The 20,226-nt window shown below is 43.7% G+C and overlaps 1 protein-coding gene across 2 annotated transcripts in view; it reads right to left on the reverse strand.

Annotated features, from left to right (window-relative positions):
* Window positions 1-1,642: 1,642 nt before the first annotated feature.
* The window catches only part of col4a5 (collagen, type IV, alpha 5 (Alport syndrome)), a 197,397-nt gene continuing 178,813 nt past the window's right edge, over window positions 1,643-20,226 (reverse strand). For both annotated transcript variants that reach the window (XM_067997220.1, XM_067997221.1), the window contains 8 exons: window positions 18,655-18,726; window positions 14,655-14,783; window positions 14,383-14,481; window positions 12,897-13,109; window positions 12,061-12,238; window positions 9,107-9,221; window positions 6,340-6,512; window positions 1,643-5,312 (listed from right to left, as the gene is read on the reverse strand). In XM_067997220.1, coding sequence (XP_067853321.1) covers window positions 5,231-5,312; window positions 6,340-6,512; window positions 9,107-9,221; window positions 12,061-12,238; window positions 12,897-13,109; window positions 14,383-14,481; window positions 14,655-14,783; window positions 18,655-18,726 — 1,061 coding nt within the window. In that variant the 3' untranslated portion in view covers window positions 1,643-5,230. The remainder of the gene's footprint in view (window positions 5,313-6,339; window positions 6,513-9,106; window positions 9,222-12,060; window positions 12,239-12,896; window positions 13,110-14,382; window positions 14,482-14,654; window positions 14,784-18,654; window positions 18,727-20,226) is intronic.

The raw sequence follows: 20,226 nt of genomic DNA on the forward strand, positions 1-20,226 counted from the left end.
GTTCTGGAATTCTTCTCAAGTGTGTTATTGTAACTATTGTGAAATGTGGATGAAAGGCCAAGGCCCACAGTTCAGGCCATCACCAGATTGAAAAATAAATAAATCAAGAAGTAATCATTAGAGCATACCTAGTTAATCTTTTAAAAGCCCCAAGATTGTAGGGAAAATGGCGGAGCAGGCTCGTGGGGCTGCATGGTCTACTCCTGCTCCTATTTCTTGATGTGGAGATGCCGGTGATGGACTGGGGTGGACAAATGTAAGGAGTCTTACAAAACCAGGTTATAGTCCAACAGCTTTATTTCTTCTTATGTTCTTAAATTTCCTTTGGGACCCTCTTGCTAGGTGCCAGACAGGCGAGGTAAACTGGAGGTGTGCTGCACCTGCTGAGGGACCAATGCAGTCAAAATTCCTGGCCCAGGTCCTGGCAGGACCTTGTGATGGGAGCAGGAGCACAACTTCAGCCCTGAGAGGCCTGCAGCTGCATCCTGGTCACTGGTATTTTTCCAGGCCCTGAGGCCCAAAGATCATGCAAGGCAAGGCGTGGTGGATGGGGAAATAACTGACCTGCAGTCACCACCTGTCTTTTGGGATATTCTTGGGACTCCTGCAGACACTCCAGTGCAAGCCTCAATGACAGCCTTTTGGAGCACACCGCCATTTGGGTGGATGCACAAGGAAGTGAGAGGAGAGGCTGAGAATGACCCCACCCACTTCATTTACATGCTAACGCTGCGCTTGCGTCTACAGCTGGTGCAGTCCCAGTACTGCTCATTTTGGAAACACTCATAAATCCCAAGGAAGTATTGTGGGGCGGACATCTGCTATAACAAATCTCCACTCCCATTTCCTCTTCACTGCACCTGGGAACTGAGAGACACAGCAAAGTTGAAAATCTATCCTTATGAGTTAGAGTAGGAGAGGGTGTAATGAGTCTTAAGCTTGTCACCTCCAGACTTAACTATTCCAGTGCTCTCCTGGCTGGCTTCTCATTCTCCATAATCCATAAACTTCAGCTTATCCAAAACTCCTATCCTATCCTGCACGCTCATGACCTCTGTCCTCACTGGCCTACATTGGGTCCCAGACCCCCAATATGTCAAACTTAAAATGTTTATTCCTGTGTTTAGATCCCTCCATGGCCTCACCCCTTCCTATCTCTGTAGCATCCTCCAGCATTACAAGCCACCCCAAACTCTCTGATTCCAGCCATTTGTGCATACCCCCTCCCTTAATCCCACTTTTGGAAGCTATGTAGCTGTGCCTTCAGAGCCTAGACCCCAGAGTCTGGAATTTGCTCCCTAAACCTCTTAGTCTCTCGTCCTTTAAGACCCTCCTTAAAATTCACCTCTTCCTAATATCCCTCATTAGATTGGCACACATTTTTTTCCTTACACCTCAGTGAAGTGCCTTGGGACGTTTTTCTACGTTGAAGGTGCAATATAAATGCAAGTTGTTGTTGATTTGGAAGTTGGAGGAGGAAGAGCATTACTGCAGAATTCTGATAAGGACAACGCACTTTGCCAAGAAACCTGAAACTTGGGTCAAGATTTCCAAACACTTCAGATTTCCAACTGCAAATCCGTCTGTGTGAACTTTCTACTTTGATGCAAAGAGGGAGCACATGCTGAAGAAGGAAATATCCTTTTCTATCTTTTTCAAAACTGTAGTTTTATTGAAGCTTTTTAAAATACATATAGTTTACCATACAATACAAGCCTTAAGGTACCCTCCAGGTGCACATTGTCATAGGCTAAACAATGGGAAACACGCTAATCAGTAACAATTATAATGTAGAAATATTAAGTAAAATGTAAATCAGAAGCCAATTTATATTGAGAAAGCATGTCCTGGCCCCGGGAACACATTATTTGCAATAGCAGCTACTACTGGCCCCAAAAAATGAACATTATGATTGTGAAAAAATTAACAGAAATATAATCCCTAACCTATATCTACCCTCCAAATTGCTTCCCCTTCTCATGCAGGATGTGTTTAAAGTCAGTACACTAAACGATGTGACACACCTACCATCATCCTAGTCCATTGGCCATATGGATGAAAAGGGCATAGGATAATTTCTAGTTTTTGTCCCTCTTTTTGCGACTTTCCATGAATGGATTCCAAACATTTAGCTTGATTAAACAACCACACACATACATCACTTTCTTTAATTCATAACTCTGCTGATTAATGACTGTGTGAAGCACTCACAGAACCAAATATAGCATGAGGCAGATACAACAATTTGACGTCAATCCCAACAGCAGGTGACTGGTTACAGCACAAGACGGGAACCCTCCATTTCCAACCCGTGTAGTTCCTCCCAATAAAGCTGGCCAACTGGTTCTGAATTACACCAGTTCCATTCCATGGAATTGTTTCTGCTGGGATCCAGATTAAGACAGTTTAAACCAGGGTGACTCATTAACCTGTCAAGGACTGAAATCACCCTGTGTTGGGAGGCACTGAATGGAAATGCAGAGATCCATATAGGAACAGGTCTCCTGAGGGCCACAGGTGAGGGGAAAGTGGGCCATAAGTTGCCCCATGGTCCATACTTTGTTTTAGACCTTTACTATGTGAATACCAGACCATAATTATATTCACTCTTATTTATTTTAAAATTATGAATCATGATCAAATCCTATTTTGTTTCAATTGTTTTTATAATCTTGGCTTTTAAGAGCACGATAATGACCACTCAAGTTAAATAGCCCAGAAGAGCAGTGGGTAATTTTTATTTTTGTGATGTCACATGCAACCAACACAATGTTATTTAATACGAATGACATTCCTGCAACACTAAAAGTACCATCACAATGATTAGATATAAACAATATCCAAATTTTTAAAACTATTTTTGAAGGGCCCTTTAAAACTGTGTGTATGGAGGGGGTAACTTAGACTTTTCTGTGACTATGTGAAATAGGCATGAGCCAAGGTGAGGGTATATCCACAGAGAATAGGGAAATGATAAAATCAAAAGGTGAATCAAGACAGTAAGCTAGAAATTGGACCAAATGCTCATTTTAAGGGTGCAACAAGAGCCAATTTCAGTGACCAACGTCTTGCACCCCAAGGATGCCTGAGACATATCGAACGCGAGATTGGGTCGGCCCATCTTTCAGGTATCCCTGGTGGCTACCTAAAGCAGGCATTAAGCCCCTTAAATATGTAAATGCTGAGCCTAACACCCATTTTAGGCTCCTATGCTAAATTGGATATCGAAGAGCGGAGTAGGAGCCGAGCCTGCTTTGCTCGGGACTCTTAGGAGGTCACTGCGGCCACCTCCCAAAGGTAAGTTTCTAAAAAGAAAAAAACGTTGCTGTGTCACCAAGATGAGCAGGAGTGCTCTCACTGATTCCACAGTACACACGATCAGCCCACCCAGTTGTTGCTCCACCGACCCCACCACCACCACCATCTCCCCCCGGGACTTACCTTAGGAGGCAAGCAGCTCGACATTCGACAATGTAAAATGGGCGAGCTGCCTGTGGAGGTGCGACAGGCACCGGCAGCCTGTCTAAATAATGTCAATGATGCCAAATTTCGGGCCTGCCCCGGTTACGACAGGTGCAGTTTGCGCGCTATTGGTTATGTGCCCGAAAGTAGGCCATAACCAATTTCTAGGCCATACAGTTGTAGCCAGCAATGACTAGGCAACAGGCTGTAGGTCGGAGGAGGCATGACACCATTTTTAAGATTTGAAAACAGCAACACTGCTAGACTGGTACACTATGTCCTGAGGGAGTGGGACTTTAGCTTGCTCCAGTCATTCACCAACATGGTGGGAGCAAATGTAAAAATAGATATATATCTGGGGAGAGGGGTGGAGAAAGGAAGAGCACCTAAAAAAAGGGCTAAAACAGGAGAATAAAATTACTTTTAAAACTCATTTTTATAAGTTAATAAAAGAATAGTTAAAAGACACATGTATCTTTAAGTCAGTGTTTCCTTTATTTCAAATTTGTGTTTTTTTTTGCTTTTATATTTAAAAGACGTTTGCAACTGTCCTGGATAATATACAAGAAAGAACACTTTTGGAGAGAGACACATCTTTGCTAAAGTAAAATATATGAACCTTTGGTAACCTTTTTTGTGTTTGCTCTATGGTAACGATGGTGGGAGGAAGGCAGAAAACTAGGACAGAGTAGGATCTGGTTTGATTGCAAATGGTTTATAAACACAGTTCAATCTCTCTTCACAGGCACTTCTTATGGCTAATCATTTTACATACGTTCAGACAATACAAAAAAAAAGTATATTTAACATTAAAGGCCCCTTAGGAAAGCTGTAATTATGTAGCACAGTGTATATTTTTGCATATTAAAAACCCCTGATCAAAACAATAACTACAAATACAACTTTTTACAATTTCCAAAAAAAAACTTTTAATAATTGAAAACTGCAGCTTATAAATTTTTAAAGGGAGGACACTGGGGTGGGAGAGGGAATATTTTCAAATTGCCTATAAAAAAACAAAAAAAATCAGTAGTTCGGTAGTAAAGTGGGAAATCCCGTAAAGTGAATCCAATATTGTAAAATACTGAGATTTTTTTCCCTCACAATTCTGCTACTTTTAACAAAAATAGGTAAAAATGCAAATTGAGGCGGTAATTGGTGAAGCACAAATTGATGTTATTGGTGATAATTGTGAAGCTGAAATTCTTCAAGTGATAAAAAAGCCTGGATACATCATATACACATTTTCAGTACTTACAAAAAAACCCAAGGAAATAACAGGTTGATTATTAATTATTAATATTTAAGAACCTGGGATGCAGTAGTTGGTTAGTAGCACCATGGGAAAAAATTGCTTCAAAAACAAACAAAACAAACAAAAATAAAATGAAGATGTAAGCAGTCTTGTTATTGTAATGTTTTCAGTGCATTACTCTTAAATTGACAGAAAGTGCCATATGGGGGATCACCTCTTCTCACCTTCTCGAAGCAGAAGAACTGGAGGCACCATTGTTTCTCGTGCCACAACGCTGCAGTTTCTCGCTCGATCCTTTCCGAAATGCACTGATTACTCTTTACATGAGGTACGTACAAACGAATATTATGTATGAACAGTTTTTTTTTGTTTTGTTTTTGTGTTTGTTTTTGCTTCGCACAGTAGCACCATTGTAAATGGAAGACAAAGCGCCCTACAGTTTTTATTTATTGAGCTGGTTTTTCTTCTTCTCAGTCGATCTCGGTCGTTGTCTCAATGCCGGAAGCCAATACATTACGTCCTCTTCATACACACTTGACAGCGGCTCACACGTGTTCGGAGTTCCCCAGCTTTCAGAGTCTCGGACTGTGGCTTACTGTTGTAAGGAAGGGATAAAGGAAAATCCTGACTAACCAAGAATAAGAGAGACACTTGCATAACAAAAAGTGCACCCATTCCGTATATTTCATTCCCCCTTCTCTCCTGAAAACACTGGACTACTGAACCACGGGTGAGGAGGCTATTTGACTGCTGTGTGCATCGCAGCTGAGCCTGATCGTATCATCACCCGATATCCACGCGTGCAATTTCCAGCACGGGGTACGAGGTAATAGTCAGGCATGGGGAACACTTCTTGATCTCCCCTCCTCAGCTCAGGAACTCTGAGGCCAGCTGTAACTCAGTACCACACCACACAATGCATGAATAATCAGGGGAGCCCATTTTACATTTCTGGAGGTCACCCTAACTAGAATCATCTCCTTTAAAATGACTGAATGATGCAGAATTCTTTGCAATCATTTTCCATCAAACAGATCCATGGGAAGTGGCATCTGGATATTTTGACTGAGATAATAATTCAGCCAAGGCAGACCCTGTGGTGATAACCAGTTCAGACATTCAGGGTCAATTTTCAGGTCCGTGCATGGAAGTGGATGGGAGGCAGGCACTTTGGGCTTTTCACCAGCCTGAATGGAGGAGCAGTGTCCTCGCAGGAACTTCTTGAGTCAACTTAATTTTAATGATGCCTGTGAGATCCCGGTGTGAAAACTACCTGTGATGGGGAGCTTGCTGTTTGGGGGGCGGTGGAGAGGGGAGTTGGTGGAAAGTTCAATACAACTCCAAAATTTAAAGCCCTGCAGTCAAACAGTAGGCCAACGGACAGCCAGTTGCTGTCTTGGCTCTCATATAAAGTATGACTACTTGGGTGAGGTACCAGAGGACTGCTGGTGCCAGGGGAAACATGACTTGGCAAGAGTTGACAGCTTAATTTATCAAAAATTAGCTTGTAAACAGGAGAAGTTGCTAGTTTAGCAATTGTACCATTAGCTAAAACCAAACCATAGGATATTTGTACTCAAATCTGCACACATTTCATTGCTATAGTTTTAGCTATTCCTCACCTGAACATCTCCGTCGTTTCAACTGTGGCTAGCCAGAAGCTGTACGAGTTGGCATAATAATTACACGTTCCCCGGCCATGGCATTCGATGAATGGTGCAGATCGGAATTCCTCCAGGCAGGAACCAGGAGATGCTAAAGCTTGGCCGGATCCTTCAGCACCAGCGCTGGTGTGCTGTGAAAAGCAACAAAACCGAATAGAAGAATACTTGTGACATCTCGACCCATTCAATGGACTGATGCCTCATTGTTAATGGTATTTTGTGCTGATCTTTGAATGATATTTCAGGTGTATGTACTACATTACTAGAATGGTAACAGGGATGAGGGACTTCAGTTAAGTGGAGAGGCTGGAGAAGCTGGGGTTGTTCTCCTTAGAACAGAGAAGGTTAAGGGGAGATTTGATAGAGGTGTTCAAAATCATGAATGGTTTTGAGAGAGTAAATAAGGAGAAACTCTTTCCAGTGGCAGAAGGGTCAGTAACCAGAGGTCACAGATTTAAGGTGACTGACAAAAGAGCTAGAGGAGACACGAGGAAACATTTTTTTATGCAGTGAGTTGTACTGATCTGGAATGCCCTGCCTGAAAGGGTGGTGGAAGAAGATTCAATCGTAACTTTCAAAAGGGAATTAGATAAATACTTGAAGGGAAAAAAATTTACAGGGAAAGAGCAGGGGAATGGGACTAATTGAATAGCTCTTTCAAAGAGCCGGCACAGGCACGATGTGCCGAATGGCCTTCTCCTGTGCTGTACTTACTATACTATTTAGTAAGCCTAACATCATGGTGGGAGGACCATCACCACAAGGACAGCAGCTGTTCAAATTAAGCATCCCATCATCACCCTCTTGGGGCAAGCAGGGATGGAAAATAAATCCACCCAACTGCCCATCAGATGTGTGCCAGGTCCCACAGAGATTTGGAGACGACATCTGGCAGGAGGTTGTCAACCATTTCAACGCCAGCAGCACATAACACAGGACCTGACTGCAGTGCAGAAAGAAATTCAACCATCTCACCAGGTGTGCTCAGAGGAGGGAACCCGTCTCGCATCTCTCATTGTTTAAATTCTTCACAGCGACCCATATTATCATCTTAACTGAAAATTTTGTCTCACGTTGCATGGAAAGTGACCTAATGTACCTGCCATACAAGCTACATCCTAATGCTTGTCTCTCTTCTCTTTCCCTAGGTCTGCCAAATGACATGGGAGTTCAGAGAGAGGAAGATGCACCATCGCTCTTTCTTACTGTTGTGGAGTAGGTATTGTTTGTAGTGTGGAGGCTGCATATTTGCAGGGACTAGGGAAGATATTTCGCAAGACTGTCAATGTAAAGGGGTCACGGGGGTCATTATGTGAAGGACTCGTGCCAGATCTTGTCAGTTGGCTCTTCAATTTCATTTGTATCTTCTCCCTAGCAGGCTGAAGGCCCTGCTCCCCTGGCAGCTCCATGTGTAGTCTTTATTTCACATGCAGCAAAACACAGTGATGCATGACACTTCAGCTCAGCTATACCAGAGGAAGCCCACAGAGCTGCTGGGGCATTACAATTATTGTTTTAAAGATTTCTATAATGTGCTCAATCATAGCTCGGGTGGAGGGTAAATGGTGAACGGTTGGGCCAAATGACTTGTTTCCATGTTGTAACTTCTATGTGTTTCTAAGTATGGACCTCATAGTACCTGTGTTGAGCAGGTCTGTGTGGATGACACAATTGTCATAAACCAGACCAGCAGTGGAGTTCAAGGATTCAACATTGTATTTCGTTTGCAGGGTCAAAAATAGGGGAATGGAAGACAAGAGTATGATAAAGGCATCATGGCGGGTAACGACCTACCTGATCCTGTGCAGATGGTAACACACTAGCCGCAGACTGATGTAGTGCTGTGCAATTCATGAAGGCTTGTGGTAAGGGGTTGCAGGGTTCAATCTATGATGCCCTGGACTTTGAAGAATTCAACAATCTGAGCAAATCCTGGTCTGCTGTTTGCAGATGTTCATTCAGAGAGTGATAAAGACATTTGCTCTTGCAGACAAGGCTTGATATTTATATGGACTGCAGATATTACTGATGCCCCTATGGCAGCCTGGAAACAGATTGGAGCAAAGATGTCTGGGACTGCAGTGACCTTTATTGCAACAGACAGTACTGTATGTTGGCTGCAGTTATCTTGCAGCAGGCAACACAAGTCTGTCACTGCCTCCTTGGAAAAGTGTAGCCTCCACCTGCAGAGCTCTTCAGTCAAGTACAGGAATGCTAGGTTGAGAGTTTTATTTTGTATTAGTGCAAGTTTGATTTTCTACTGAATTGTATTGTACCTACCTTTCTACTTCTACAGAAAAGCCATACAGGAAATTCCCTTGCAGTTCTATTCAGATGCAGAATAGGGAAAGGGATTATTGCATATTTTTCTTGTGCATACTGCCTGTTTCTCGGGCTCTGTTTGGGCAATGAACCCAGGAAAATTGCCCTTTCGATCTGCTTATGACTGAACTGTGACCATGAGAAAGATGTTGGGAAAAAGCTCAAATTATAACAATGATGTCCTTTTTTAGTACACACTGGGCTGGGCCTGCGTCAGGCACAGATTGAATTCGAGCAAGAATCGCCCTCCTTGATGGTCTGTGTGTTTCCTGTTACCAACTTGGAGCAGCCACGACCAGCTTCGAGGCCAGTCTGTCCTGCAGTCTCGATGTGGTGAGCGTCCTGGAAAAAGGGGGTAAATTGAGATGAGTAGACAAGAAAGAAAGGTCAAGTCAAAGCATACCATCATGAAGGAGTATCCAATCCAGAGTGAGGCCCATCCCTCTGGACACAGTGGGATCTGAATAGTCTGACTATGAATCGCTATCACCATTGCCGGGGTCTCACACACAGTGCACCTATAACAAACAAGCAAACTCAGCGTTATACTTTGCATATTCTGTTTTTCTCTTTCTTGCTTTGCTTCCTCCTTTAGGTATGACAATAAAACAAAATCGGCAAACACAGTTAGACCACTGCTTCTTAATTGATTAACGAGTTGGTAAATTTCTGTGAAGAAGGACTGGTCCTGAAAACTTTCCTTCCCCCCCCAAGACCGAGGTCTGCCATTGTGTAGTACTCCAAGTAAGCCAGTAAAAGAAAAGAAAACTCAAAAAGAATAGTTAAAGGAGCAGTCTACGGTGAGTACTTTTTAAAATTTGAGAAGGTGGCTGTCAAAATCCATGATGTTTCAGACAGATCATGGACCGGGGTGGGGGAGGGTCAGAACACAGCCTGACTTGGGCTGCACTGGCATTTCCTTGGGGGCAGGTGCTTTTGGTTTCTGCCTCCTATCCGGATAACGACAGGAAAAGCAGGACTGGCACGACGATGTCACCTGCCAGTTCCGCCTCTGTAACGTATGAAGCAGTCATACATTTTGTTTGCCAGAACTACATGTTGATGGAAGCAGTCCACAATAAATGTTGAAAGCTCAGTTTCCTTACAGCAGCTGGTCACAAAGCTGACATCCGCCACTAATTTCTTCTTCCCCATCGCTGCTGGTAAGGGTGCCCTAGTGTAAAGGCCCGTGACCCTGGGAACTCAGACACAGTCAGGAGCACAGGTTGGCCAAAGCAAAGGATTTTTTAGAAGACATTTGAAAGGGGGGAGATGGCAAGGCCAAGGGATTTAGGGAAGTAGTTTCAAAGGACAGGGGAACAAAGAAAGAAAATAAACCGATAATGAAGCAGAGGATGAAAATGGGGACATATGGCTGGAGGAGATTGGTGGGGCATGATCATGGAAGAATTTGAAGACAAGGATCTTAAAATAAATTTACTGGAGCACGGGGAGACAGTGAAGCTTGGCAAGGAGCAGATGGGAACGCAGGACTTTGTACAGCTAAGGACACAGGTCATGGTGTTTTGAGTAACTTGAAGTTTATGGAGATATGATGTGGAGATGCCGGTGATGGACTGGGGTTGACAAATGTAAGGAATCTTACAACACCAGGTTATAGTCCAACTGTTATATTTGAAAATCACAAGCTTTCGGAGGCCTTCTCCTTCGTCAGGTGAGTGTGGGATTCCATGGAAGGTTACCGCATTTATAGTCAGAGAACAATACCTGGTGATTACAGATAATCTTTCCAACTGCCCGTTGTCAAGGCAATCAAAGTGTTCAGACAGAGAGATGTAACCTACAGGACCACCGTGTACATGTAACCCCACCAGCGAAAAAAAGTTATCTGTTTTTAATACAACGGGTCATTCTCTGTCTTTCTCTTCCTTTCGGATGTTTCTCTCTCTCTCTCTCTCTCTCTGTCTTTTGTTCTGGCCGTTTGTATATTCGGTGGTCCTGTAGGTAACATCTCTCTGTCTGAACACTTTGATTGCCTTGACAACGGGCAGTTGGAAAGATTATCTGTAATCACCAGGTATTGTTCTCTGACTATAAATGCGGTAACCTTCCATGGAATCCCACACTCACCTGACGAAGGAGAAAGCCTCCGAAAGCTTGTGATTTTAAATAAAGCTGTTGGACTACAACCTGGTGTTGTAAGACTCCTTACATTTGTCCACCCCAGTCCATTACCGGCATCTCCACATCAGGCCTTGAACGATGGTGGAAGTAAACAGGTAAGATGTAAACAGCGGACATCTGGAAGCTGACAACTCACTTTCGGACGATGCAGCTGTGGGCAAATGTGTAAATGACAAAGAGGAGTGGACCAAGGATGAAGTAAGTAAAGGGCTGAGTAACCATTTGATGAGATGTAAGGATAGATTTTGACTATCAAGTGACCAGCCGGAGGAGCGGGCGATCCCTCTGCCACAGTTCCCAGTTCTGAACACTAACCAGTGTCCCCTGCTGTAACGTGCATGTGTGTGGGAGTTAGACGGGGACAAAATTGGGTCTAACTTCGTTGTCCACCATAGTCATCTAGCCGGTTGACACTCACTGTCTTAGGCTTACACATGGGAACAGGAGTAGGTCATTCAGCCTCCCGAGCCTGTTCTGTCATTCAGTTAGATCATGGCTGATCTGTATCTTAACTCCATCTACCTGCCTTGGTTCTATAACCCTTAATATCCTTGCCTAACAAAAATTTATCAATCTCAGTTTGAAATTTTCAATTGACCCCCAGCCTCAACAGCTTTTGAGGGAACAGAGTTCCAGATTTCCACTATCCTTTGCGTGAAGAAGTGCTTTCTGATATCACCCCTGAAAGGCCTAGCACTTCATGAAAGGATGGCCAGTTGGGAAAAATACTTGAACCCATGGAACTCTACTTCAGCATGAGTCAGCACCTTCAGGAGAGGAAGGGAGATGATTGGAGTGGGAAACAAAATATATAATAGAAGGCAGTGCAGCTAAGTGTACAGTTTGCTGGAGCACCAAGGATATAAGCCAACACTCAACCAAGTTCCTGATCTCTGCAATCTGTAGGAAGAGTCACCCAGGCATTAACAACAGCTCATTCTAGAGCAGCATTAGTGAAGACTTTCGTAGAGCCAGATCCTCAGCCCATGAATGCTGAACGGCACTAGGAGACTATTGAAATACCTTAAAAAAAAGAAGTCTCACACAAATTGAGAAGCACTGTGGTGTGTGTAAAGAAGTATGTTCTGTAGCCTAACCATATCTAGCTATGTCCTCCATTCCATGTACAAAATAGGTTAGATTTATAAATATGGTAAAAATGATACATGGTAGCTGTGACCACCTTGAACCATGGCAGTCATAATGGCTTACCTGCTGATGAATGGTCGGATGTTCTCCCCATTCACTGGGGCCATGCTCATTGGCATTGGCTGAGGTGTTGAGAGCCAGTAGGAGTAGTCATTCCTTGAGGCAAAGTTACACACGTTGTTGACGTTACAGAACATAAATGGCATTGTGCTGAAACGCCGCAGGCAGCTCCCAGCCGTTCCTGGAACAACGCAAAGCAATAAGCAATCGCAGGGTTCTAATGGACAAGTGAGCATTTAACTCAAAGTACAAATGGGAATCCCTAATGGACAAGTGAGCATTGAACTCGAGTACAAATGGGAATCCCTAGTCAGCTCACCATTTAGGTTTGTTCCCTACAACAGATGAAGATTCCAGATACCAGACTCCAGTTTACTGTGTGTCCCCCTCCATTCCAACATTGGTTGCAGAGCTTTCAGCGTTGTGGACTTTCTCTTCTCAAACCCCTTTATTCGGCTACATTGCTCCTCACCTTCAAATGTCTCCCCAAATTGTTTACATCTTTGGCCATTTCCCCTCATTCTTCTTTTTCCTGCTTGGGTCCGACCCACACTCGTGAAGTGCCTTGGAACATTTTGCTACGTTAAACGCATTATATAAGTGTAATGTTGTTGCTCGATATTCTCCCCAGATTCCATTAGATGGATTTAAATGAAAGTGTAATTGGTACGATGGCCTTTTCATGGTCCTATCTGGTTATGTTTCTTACTTTACCAATAATAAATCTTGTAATTAGAACTGTGCAAAAGTAACCTATACATATTGTAGAATTAACAGAATGTGATAACATCTATTCATTGCAATACTCCTACACCTCAATAACCAGAAATAATTCTTACCTAAATCCTGACCATGTGCTCTCTCATTCCCTTGTACGTAAAGCAGTGAGAATCCATCATAGATCCTATTAGTTCCAGAAGGACAAGATGGCAATTCTGTTGATTGACTATGTCGGGTAATCAAGAATCCGTGAGCTACAGACGCTGAACCAGGAGGCCCTGGCACTCCAGGAGTACCATCTGGACCAGGAGGGCCTTGAAATCCTCTCTGACCTGTTTAAAGACCATATACATATCAGGTATATTAACCTGAGGGAATTACTGACATAACTTTCGTAAAATGAAGGACAAGGTTAGTAAAAAGTGCAACACTGCACTAAAATATCTATGACACAATGAGGGTAAAATTCAGCTTTAGCCAGGACACTGCCCATTGTACACCCCATCTGATTTTCCTTTCCATTGACTTCAATGGAAAGGAACGTCGGGCGGGGTGTACAACGTGCGGCAGATCAGCCACCACCCATTTTGCGCCTCTACCAAAGTTGAAACTTTCACCCAATAGCACAGTAATTTCCAGGCTGCAATATGCATAGTGAAACTGAGACTCAGTAGCTTACAGCTTATATATGAGAATTCTGTGGCTTTAGAATAATTGGGGGGGGGGGGGGGGTGGTTACAAACCTCGCCTGATGCCTTAGTAGATAAGTGTACCAAGTAGTGTGGCACTTGGATCCCAAGATCCCAGGTTTCATTCTGGTTTGGGCTGCTTTGGGACCTGAGGTCGTGAAAGGGACTGTATAAATGCAAGTCTTTCTTTGGTTTGTGCTGAATTAGTTTATCTCATCTGGGAAATAGAGGGACCTGCAGCTAGTCCGGGACTAGGGAGGTAAGAACATGAGCTGCTGTCCCCACTCCTGATTCCAGTGATACCTATCAGAATGTTCATGTGTGTGGACCCCGTGAGGACAGGATGCTTCCCATGACTGAATAGCCTGCTGATACTATCTAGGCTGACATGTAAAGGATGGCTACTTGTGGCATGCAACTATACAAGCATTCGTCATAACCACTTGGAAACCAGGGTAGAAAATTTGGAGGAAAAATGGAGCACAGTGGCACAATTGATTGGATCCAGTGTAGTAGGACATAGATCTGTACTCATGATCCTCACATGGTGAGTCATTGCTGCAACTGTGCCATTGTGGGAAGACATTAAGTTGATAATTGGTGTTTTAGTGGAAGGGTAAAAATTGAACAACGACCCTAACTACTCAATATTGTGAATGCCAATGTCAATAGTGGAACTAGCTGCATCGCTCTTGCATAGAGCTGGCATGGACTCGATGGGCCGAATGGCCTCCTTCCGTGCTATTGCCGTTCTATGATTCTATGTCACGGCAGCACTGACAGAGGAATGGGGGTAGGTGGCCTGCTCACCTTCTGGGTTGAACAGCCTGCAAAATTACCCTTGAAAGGTGAAGGGAGAAGAAAATAGTCTCCCCCTCAACAAATAAAGTGGAACAAACATTCTTCCAGTTCTTACCTGGTTCACCTGAAGAGCCTAAATCTCCCTTTTGTCCCGGTGGTCCGTTAAACCCAGGAAGACCTTCTTGACCTGGGTCGCCAGTGGCCCCTAATGGGCCTGGGAAAGAGAAAATACACTGATGAAAGCAATTCAAGCTTTTCAAATTCTGTAAGTGGTTAACAGTGATTCTGGCATGAACTCTTAGCTCCTGAGAGAGTGCTGTTGAAGTCATGGGGTGTGCACATACCAGCATATAGGAGATTTCTTTATAAAAGTTGGTGATGTCTTACCCATAGGTCCCGGGAGACCAGGTGAACCAGGTAATCCTTTAGGACCAGGTTGACCAGGTGGTCCTGGGAAACCTCGTTCTCCTTTAACGATTCGAGACGGTACTTGTGGTCCAGGTATACCGGGTTGACCTGTAAAGCAAAGGCTGCATGTTAAAATGAGGAAGTCCAAAACGAGAAAGTTTTCAGTCACGTGGTTCAGACCTTGACTGTTTTCTATTCAGAATATTCCACCTTTTCCAGCATGCAATGTCATTTGAATTCAAAATGGAGATTTAAAAAAATATATTCGTTCTTGGGATGTGGGTGATGCTGACAAGGCCGGCATTTATTGCCATCCCTAGTTGCCCCAGAGAAGCTGGTGGTGAGCTGCCTTCTTGTCCCGCTGCCGTGTGTCAGTGCTGTGGAATGGAACACTCTCTCCATCTCGCTAAGTGCAGAGAGATTGTTTGCATTATACAAATTCAAAAAGATTTAATATAAAATTTTTAAAAATTCATCGTCTGGCCAAACAACTCGGCAACAAGCTGCCTGAGGGGTGTGTGTGTGTGTGTGTGTGTGTGTGTGTGTTCCCCACCACCCATCTGAGGTAGGTGCTTCAGCAGCACCATAAATGACCCCGTCACCCACCCTCAATATGTGAATGTCTGAGCCTGGGAAGTGGTCTGAGGTCAGGGGTTCAGGCAAAGGGTGGGTGAGTAGAAGATACCACAGTCATTGTGGGGGGTGGGGGCGGGAGGTAGATTTTCATCTTCACCGCCTGGGCAGTAATCTGGTGGAGTGGATCGAGTGTCCTTTATAGATGGAAACAATGAAATGAAAATCATCAGTTCCATAAAGGGCGTGCCCAGGTAGTGAAGGTGAAATTCTACTCCAGATTCTTTTTCACCTCAATTCTAGATTCTTTGGAAGACTTTGGTTAAACTGATGTATTTGAAAACAACCCTATTTGCCTTTCACCATCATCCCTTTTGTCATTTAATCATTCCTGCCCTCCACCCTATCACAAACCTTCCCCTTTTGTTCTTTCCCTCAGCCCCCACCTACCTGCCGCCACCCTTTTCCCTGGCTCTGTATTGGCTTAAAAGCTGTTCATCTCAAACATCTTCCTATTCTGATGAAAGGTCATCGACCTGAAACATTAACTCTGTTTCTCTCTCCACAGTTGCTGCCTGACGTGCTGAGCGTTTCCAGCATTTTCTGTTTTTAGTTTAGATTTGCAGTATCCGCAGTATTTTGCTTCTGTTTGAAAATATCATAGTTTCCCAAGATGTTATGGAGGTTCTCCTGCACATCCACCACAGTTTAGGCTGTTTTCCCAGAGGTTTTGGAACTCCTCTGCTGAAGTTACTTCGGATGAGCGGGAAACCCCCGTGGAAATTCACCCCCTGTGGCTCTCCATTAGAACAAGTTTGATTTGATAGGAGTTCCCAAAATGTTCAGAGAGATCTTAACTCAAATATTCCGACTTGTGATGGTGTCAGGCCAAGTTCTCCACTGGGAACATGGACTTGGAAAATTATTCCCCCCAGGGCAAACTTTATTGCATATATAAAGGGCAAAAGAGTAACGAGGGAGAGAGTAGGGCCTCTTAAGGATCAACAAGGTCATCTATGTGCAGAACCACAAGAGATGGGTGAGATCCTAAATGAATATTTCACATCGGTATTTACGGTTGAGAAAGGCATGGATGTTAGGGAACTTGGGGAAATAAATAGTGATGTCTTGAGGAGTGTACATATTACAGAGAGGGAGGTGCTGGAAGTCTTAACGCGCATCAAGGTAGATAAATCTCCGGGACCTGATGAAATGTATCCCAGGACGTTATGGGAGGTTAGGGAGGAAATTGTGGGTCCCCTAGCAGAGATATTTGAATCATCGACAGCTACAGGTGAGGTGCCTGAAGATTGGAGGGTAGCAAATGTTGTGCCTTTGTTTAAGAAGGGCGGCAGGGAAAAGCCTGGGAACTACAGACCGGTGAGCCTGACATCTGTAGTGGGCAAGTTGTTAGAGGGTATTCTGAGAGACAGGATCTACAGACATTTGGAGAGGCAGGGACTGATTAGGAACAGTCAGCATGGTTTTGTGAGAGGAAAATCATGTCTCACGAATTTGATTGAGTTTTTTGAAGGGGTAACCAAGATGATAGATGAGGGCTGTGCAGTAGACGTGGTCTACATGGACTTTAGCAAAGCCTTTGACAAGGTACCGCATGGTAGGTTGTTACATAAAGTTAAATCTCACGGGATCCAAGGTGAGATAGCCAATTGGATACAAAATTGGATTGACGACAGAAGACAGAGGGTGGTTGTAGAGGGTTGTTTTTCAAACTGGAGGCCTGTGACCAGCGGTGTGCCTCGGGGATCGGTGCTGGGTCCGCTGTTATTTGTTATTTATATTAATGATTTGGATGAGAATTTAGGAGGCATGGTTAGTAAGTTTGCAGATGACACCAAGATTGGTGGCATTGTGGACAATGAAGAAGGTTATCTAGGATTGCAACGGGATCTTGATAAATTGGGCCAGTGGGCCGATGAATGGCAGATGGAGTTTAATTTAGATAAATGTGAGGTGATGCATTTTGGTAGATCGAATCGGGCCAGGAACTACTCCGTTAACGGTAGGGCGTTGGGGAGAGTTATAGAACAAAGAGATCTAGGAGTACAGGTTCATAGCTCCTTGAAAGTGGAGTCACAGGTGGATAAGGTGGTGAAGAAGGCATTCAGCATGCTTGGTTTCATTGGTCAGAACATTGAATACAGGAGTTGGGATGTCTTATTGAAGTTGTACAAGACATTAGTAAGGCCACACTTGGAATACTGTGTACAGTTCTGGTCACCCTATTATAGAAAGGATATTATTAAACTAGAAGGAGTGCAGAAAAGATTTACTGGGATGCTACCGGGACTTGATGGTTTGACTTATAGGGAGAGGTTGGATAGACTGAGACTTTTTTCCCTGGAGAGTAGGAGGTTTAGGGGTGATCTTATAGAAGTCTATAAAATAATGAGGGGCATAGATAAGGTAGATAGTCAAAATCTTTTCCCAAAGGTAGGGAAGTCTATAACGAGGGGGCATAGATTTAAGGTGAAAGGGGAGAGATACAAAAGGGTCCAGAGGGGCAATTTTTTCACTCAAAGGGTGGTGAGTGTCTGGAACGAGCTGCCAGAGGCAGTAGTAGAGGCGGGTACAATTTTGTCTTTTAAAAAGCATTTGGACAGTTACATGGGTAAGATGGGTATAGAGGGATATGGGCCAAGTGCAGGCAATTGGGACTAGCTTAGTGGTATAAACTGGGCGACATGGACATGTTGGGCCGAAGGGCCTGTTTCCATGTTGTAAACTTTTATGATTCTATGATTCTATTTTTACAGGTGAGAGAGGAGAGGAAGAAAATTTAAATGCCAATTTTACACTGCGCTAAAGCTTAAGACAGGTGCAGCATGCCGCTTTTAACCGACTGTTTTTGGCAAGAGGCAAGCACTATTAGAGAAAAATCTGTTCTGCAGCGCCTCAGCACCCAACATTGCTCCATACTAGGCAACATGGGACAGTTTAAAATGGGATTTAATTGTGAGGCCTGTGAATTGGTGTCCAAGGCTGTAAGTCTGGAGTTAATAGGCCTCACTCCAAATTCTTGTCCTTGAAGGAGATGGTGGGAGTCATTTTCAACTTCGCTGTCTGAGTGGTGACCTGCTGTAGCGGATCGCCGCCCTTGTAGAACCTGCCTGATTTTCATCCCATTCAAAGCCTTCACTTTGAGCACAGGCCAAATGGAAAGGAAAATCAGCGGGCTGTATAACGGGCAGCTGATCCGTGACCAAAGTGAAAATGATCCCCACACACTTTAGGCAGATTTTTCAGATAATCTGTATGTGCAATGTTCACTGATTCCCTTTTCCTGCCATCTCATTAAGGGAAAGGGCATTTCTTCATTAGACATTGGCACGGAAGTAAAACAAAGCTGAACTTTATAAATATAGTAAAGCTAATTAAAACCCACCTGGAGGACCAGGTGGTCCTAATTCACCTGGTGTTCCCTTCAGGCCAGCAGGTCCGGGAGATCCTTTCATTCCTGTGAAGCAAGTGAGAGCTTGGATGAAACCTAGTCTTTCAATTAAATTCAATATTTAACTAATAAATCATACATATGTATGAATACACATAGCATTAATAGGCAGAACCTCAAAGAGCTAATGACTGTGAGGTGGCCCAACGATATTAGTGCTCAAGATGACGGCTTCACATCTTTGTGATTCTGCGATCATACACACAAAAACTCTCCCAATTATGGCCGTCAAGGTCTTGTCTTGTGAATCTTCTGGGTGACTTGTTCACTATTCAATCACTACTTTGTTTTTTTGAGAGCCAGGTCCATTCAATAACGTACAAGTTTATTAAAAGACTAAACTGCCAGCCCTGCCTAACTAGGAGTCATTTTATGAGCTGGTTGTCATGGGCAGTCTCTCCCAGTAGGAGCACATACTGGAAATTCAGGTGTGCACTGGCCATGATCTTCTGCAGAATCACAGGCAGTGCGTGCCCAACTTTCCCATAAGTGCTCCATCTGGCCGAGGCCTCCACCAGAGCACAGACTCATAAAATTATCCCCATTATCTGATCTACTTATCCTGAAATGTGACAACATTGCAGTATCCAAATCCCAATTCGAATACAGCTCCATTCAATCTAATACAGAATCTACAGAAAATTCTCCATGATGATTATTTACATCTTTTCACTGCATACTTACCATCCACCACAAAGGGGCCTGCACTTCCTAAACAAACATTTTATTTTGTTCAAAATTCAGTAAGAATATCCCTGTTACATTTCAGATCTGGATCAATTGAATGATTCAGGATAAAATTGAGGTCAGGCATGGCTTAGTGGTAGCACTCTTGCCTCTGAGTCAGAAGGTCGTGGGCTCAAGTCCCACTCCAGAAACTTGAGCACATAATCTAGGCTGACACTTCAATGCAGTACTGAGGGAGCGCTGCACTGTCAGAGGTGCTGTCTTTTGGATAAGGCGTTAAACCAAGGCCCCGTCTGCTCTCTCAGGTGGACATAAAAGATCCCATTGCACTATTTCGAAGAAGAGCAGGTGAGTTCTCCCCACTGTCCTGGCCAATATTTATCCCTCAACCAACATCACTAAAACAGATTATCAGCTCATTATCACATTGCTGTTTGTGGAACCTTGCTGTGCGCAAATTGGCTGCCATGTTTCCTACGTTACAACAGTGACTACACTTCAAAAGTACTTTTTTGGCTGTAAAGCGCTTTGAGACATCCTGAGGTCACGAAAGGCGCTATACAAATCACTACAGATGTTTGGTGAAAAGACAAATAGTCAACATGTATACTTCAGTTAAGTAAAGAATCAAGGACATGAGTCTCCGCACGTTTATGCCAATAATATCAGTGCATTGCAGGTGGAATCGGCCGAACCAGCGCAAACGAGCGCGGAATTTTAAACTTAAGTGAGTTACGGCCAAAAACACTTACGTTCATGTTTTCTGCAATCTTTTACGCTAGTTCACAATTCACTTTGCCCGGATCAGACCCCGCCCAC

The sequence above is a fragment of the Heptranchias perlo genome, chromosome 15 (assembly GCF_035084215.1).
Source record: "Heptranchias perlo isolate sHepPer1 chromosome 15, sHepPer1.hap1, whole genome shotgun sequence".
Classification (NCBI taxonomy): Eukaryota; Metazoa; Chordata; class Chondrichthyes; order Hexanchiformes; family Hexanchidae; genus Heptranchias; species Heptranchias perlo.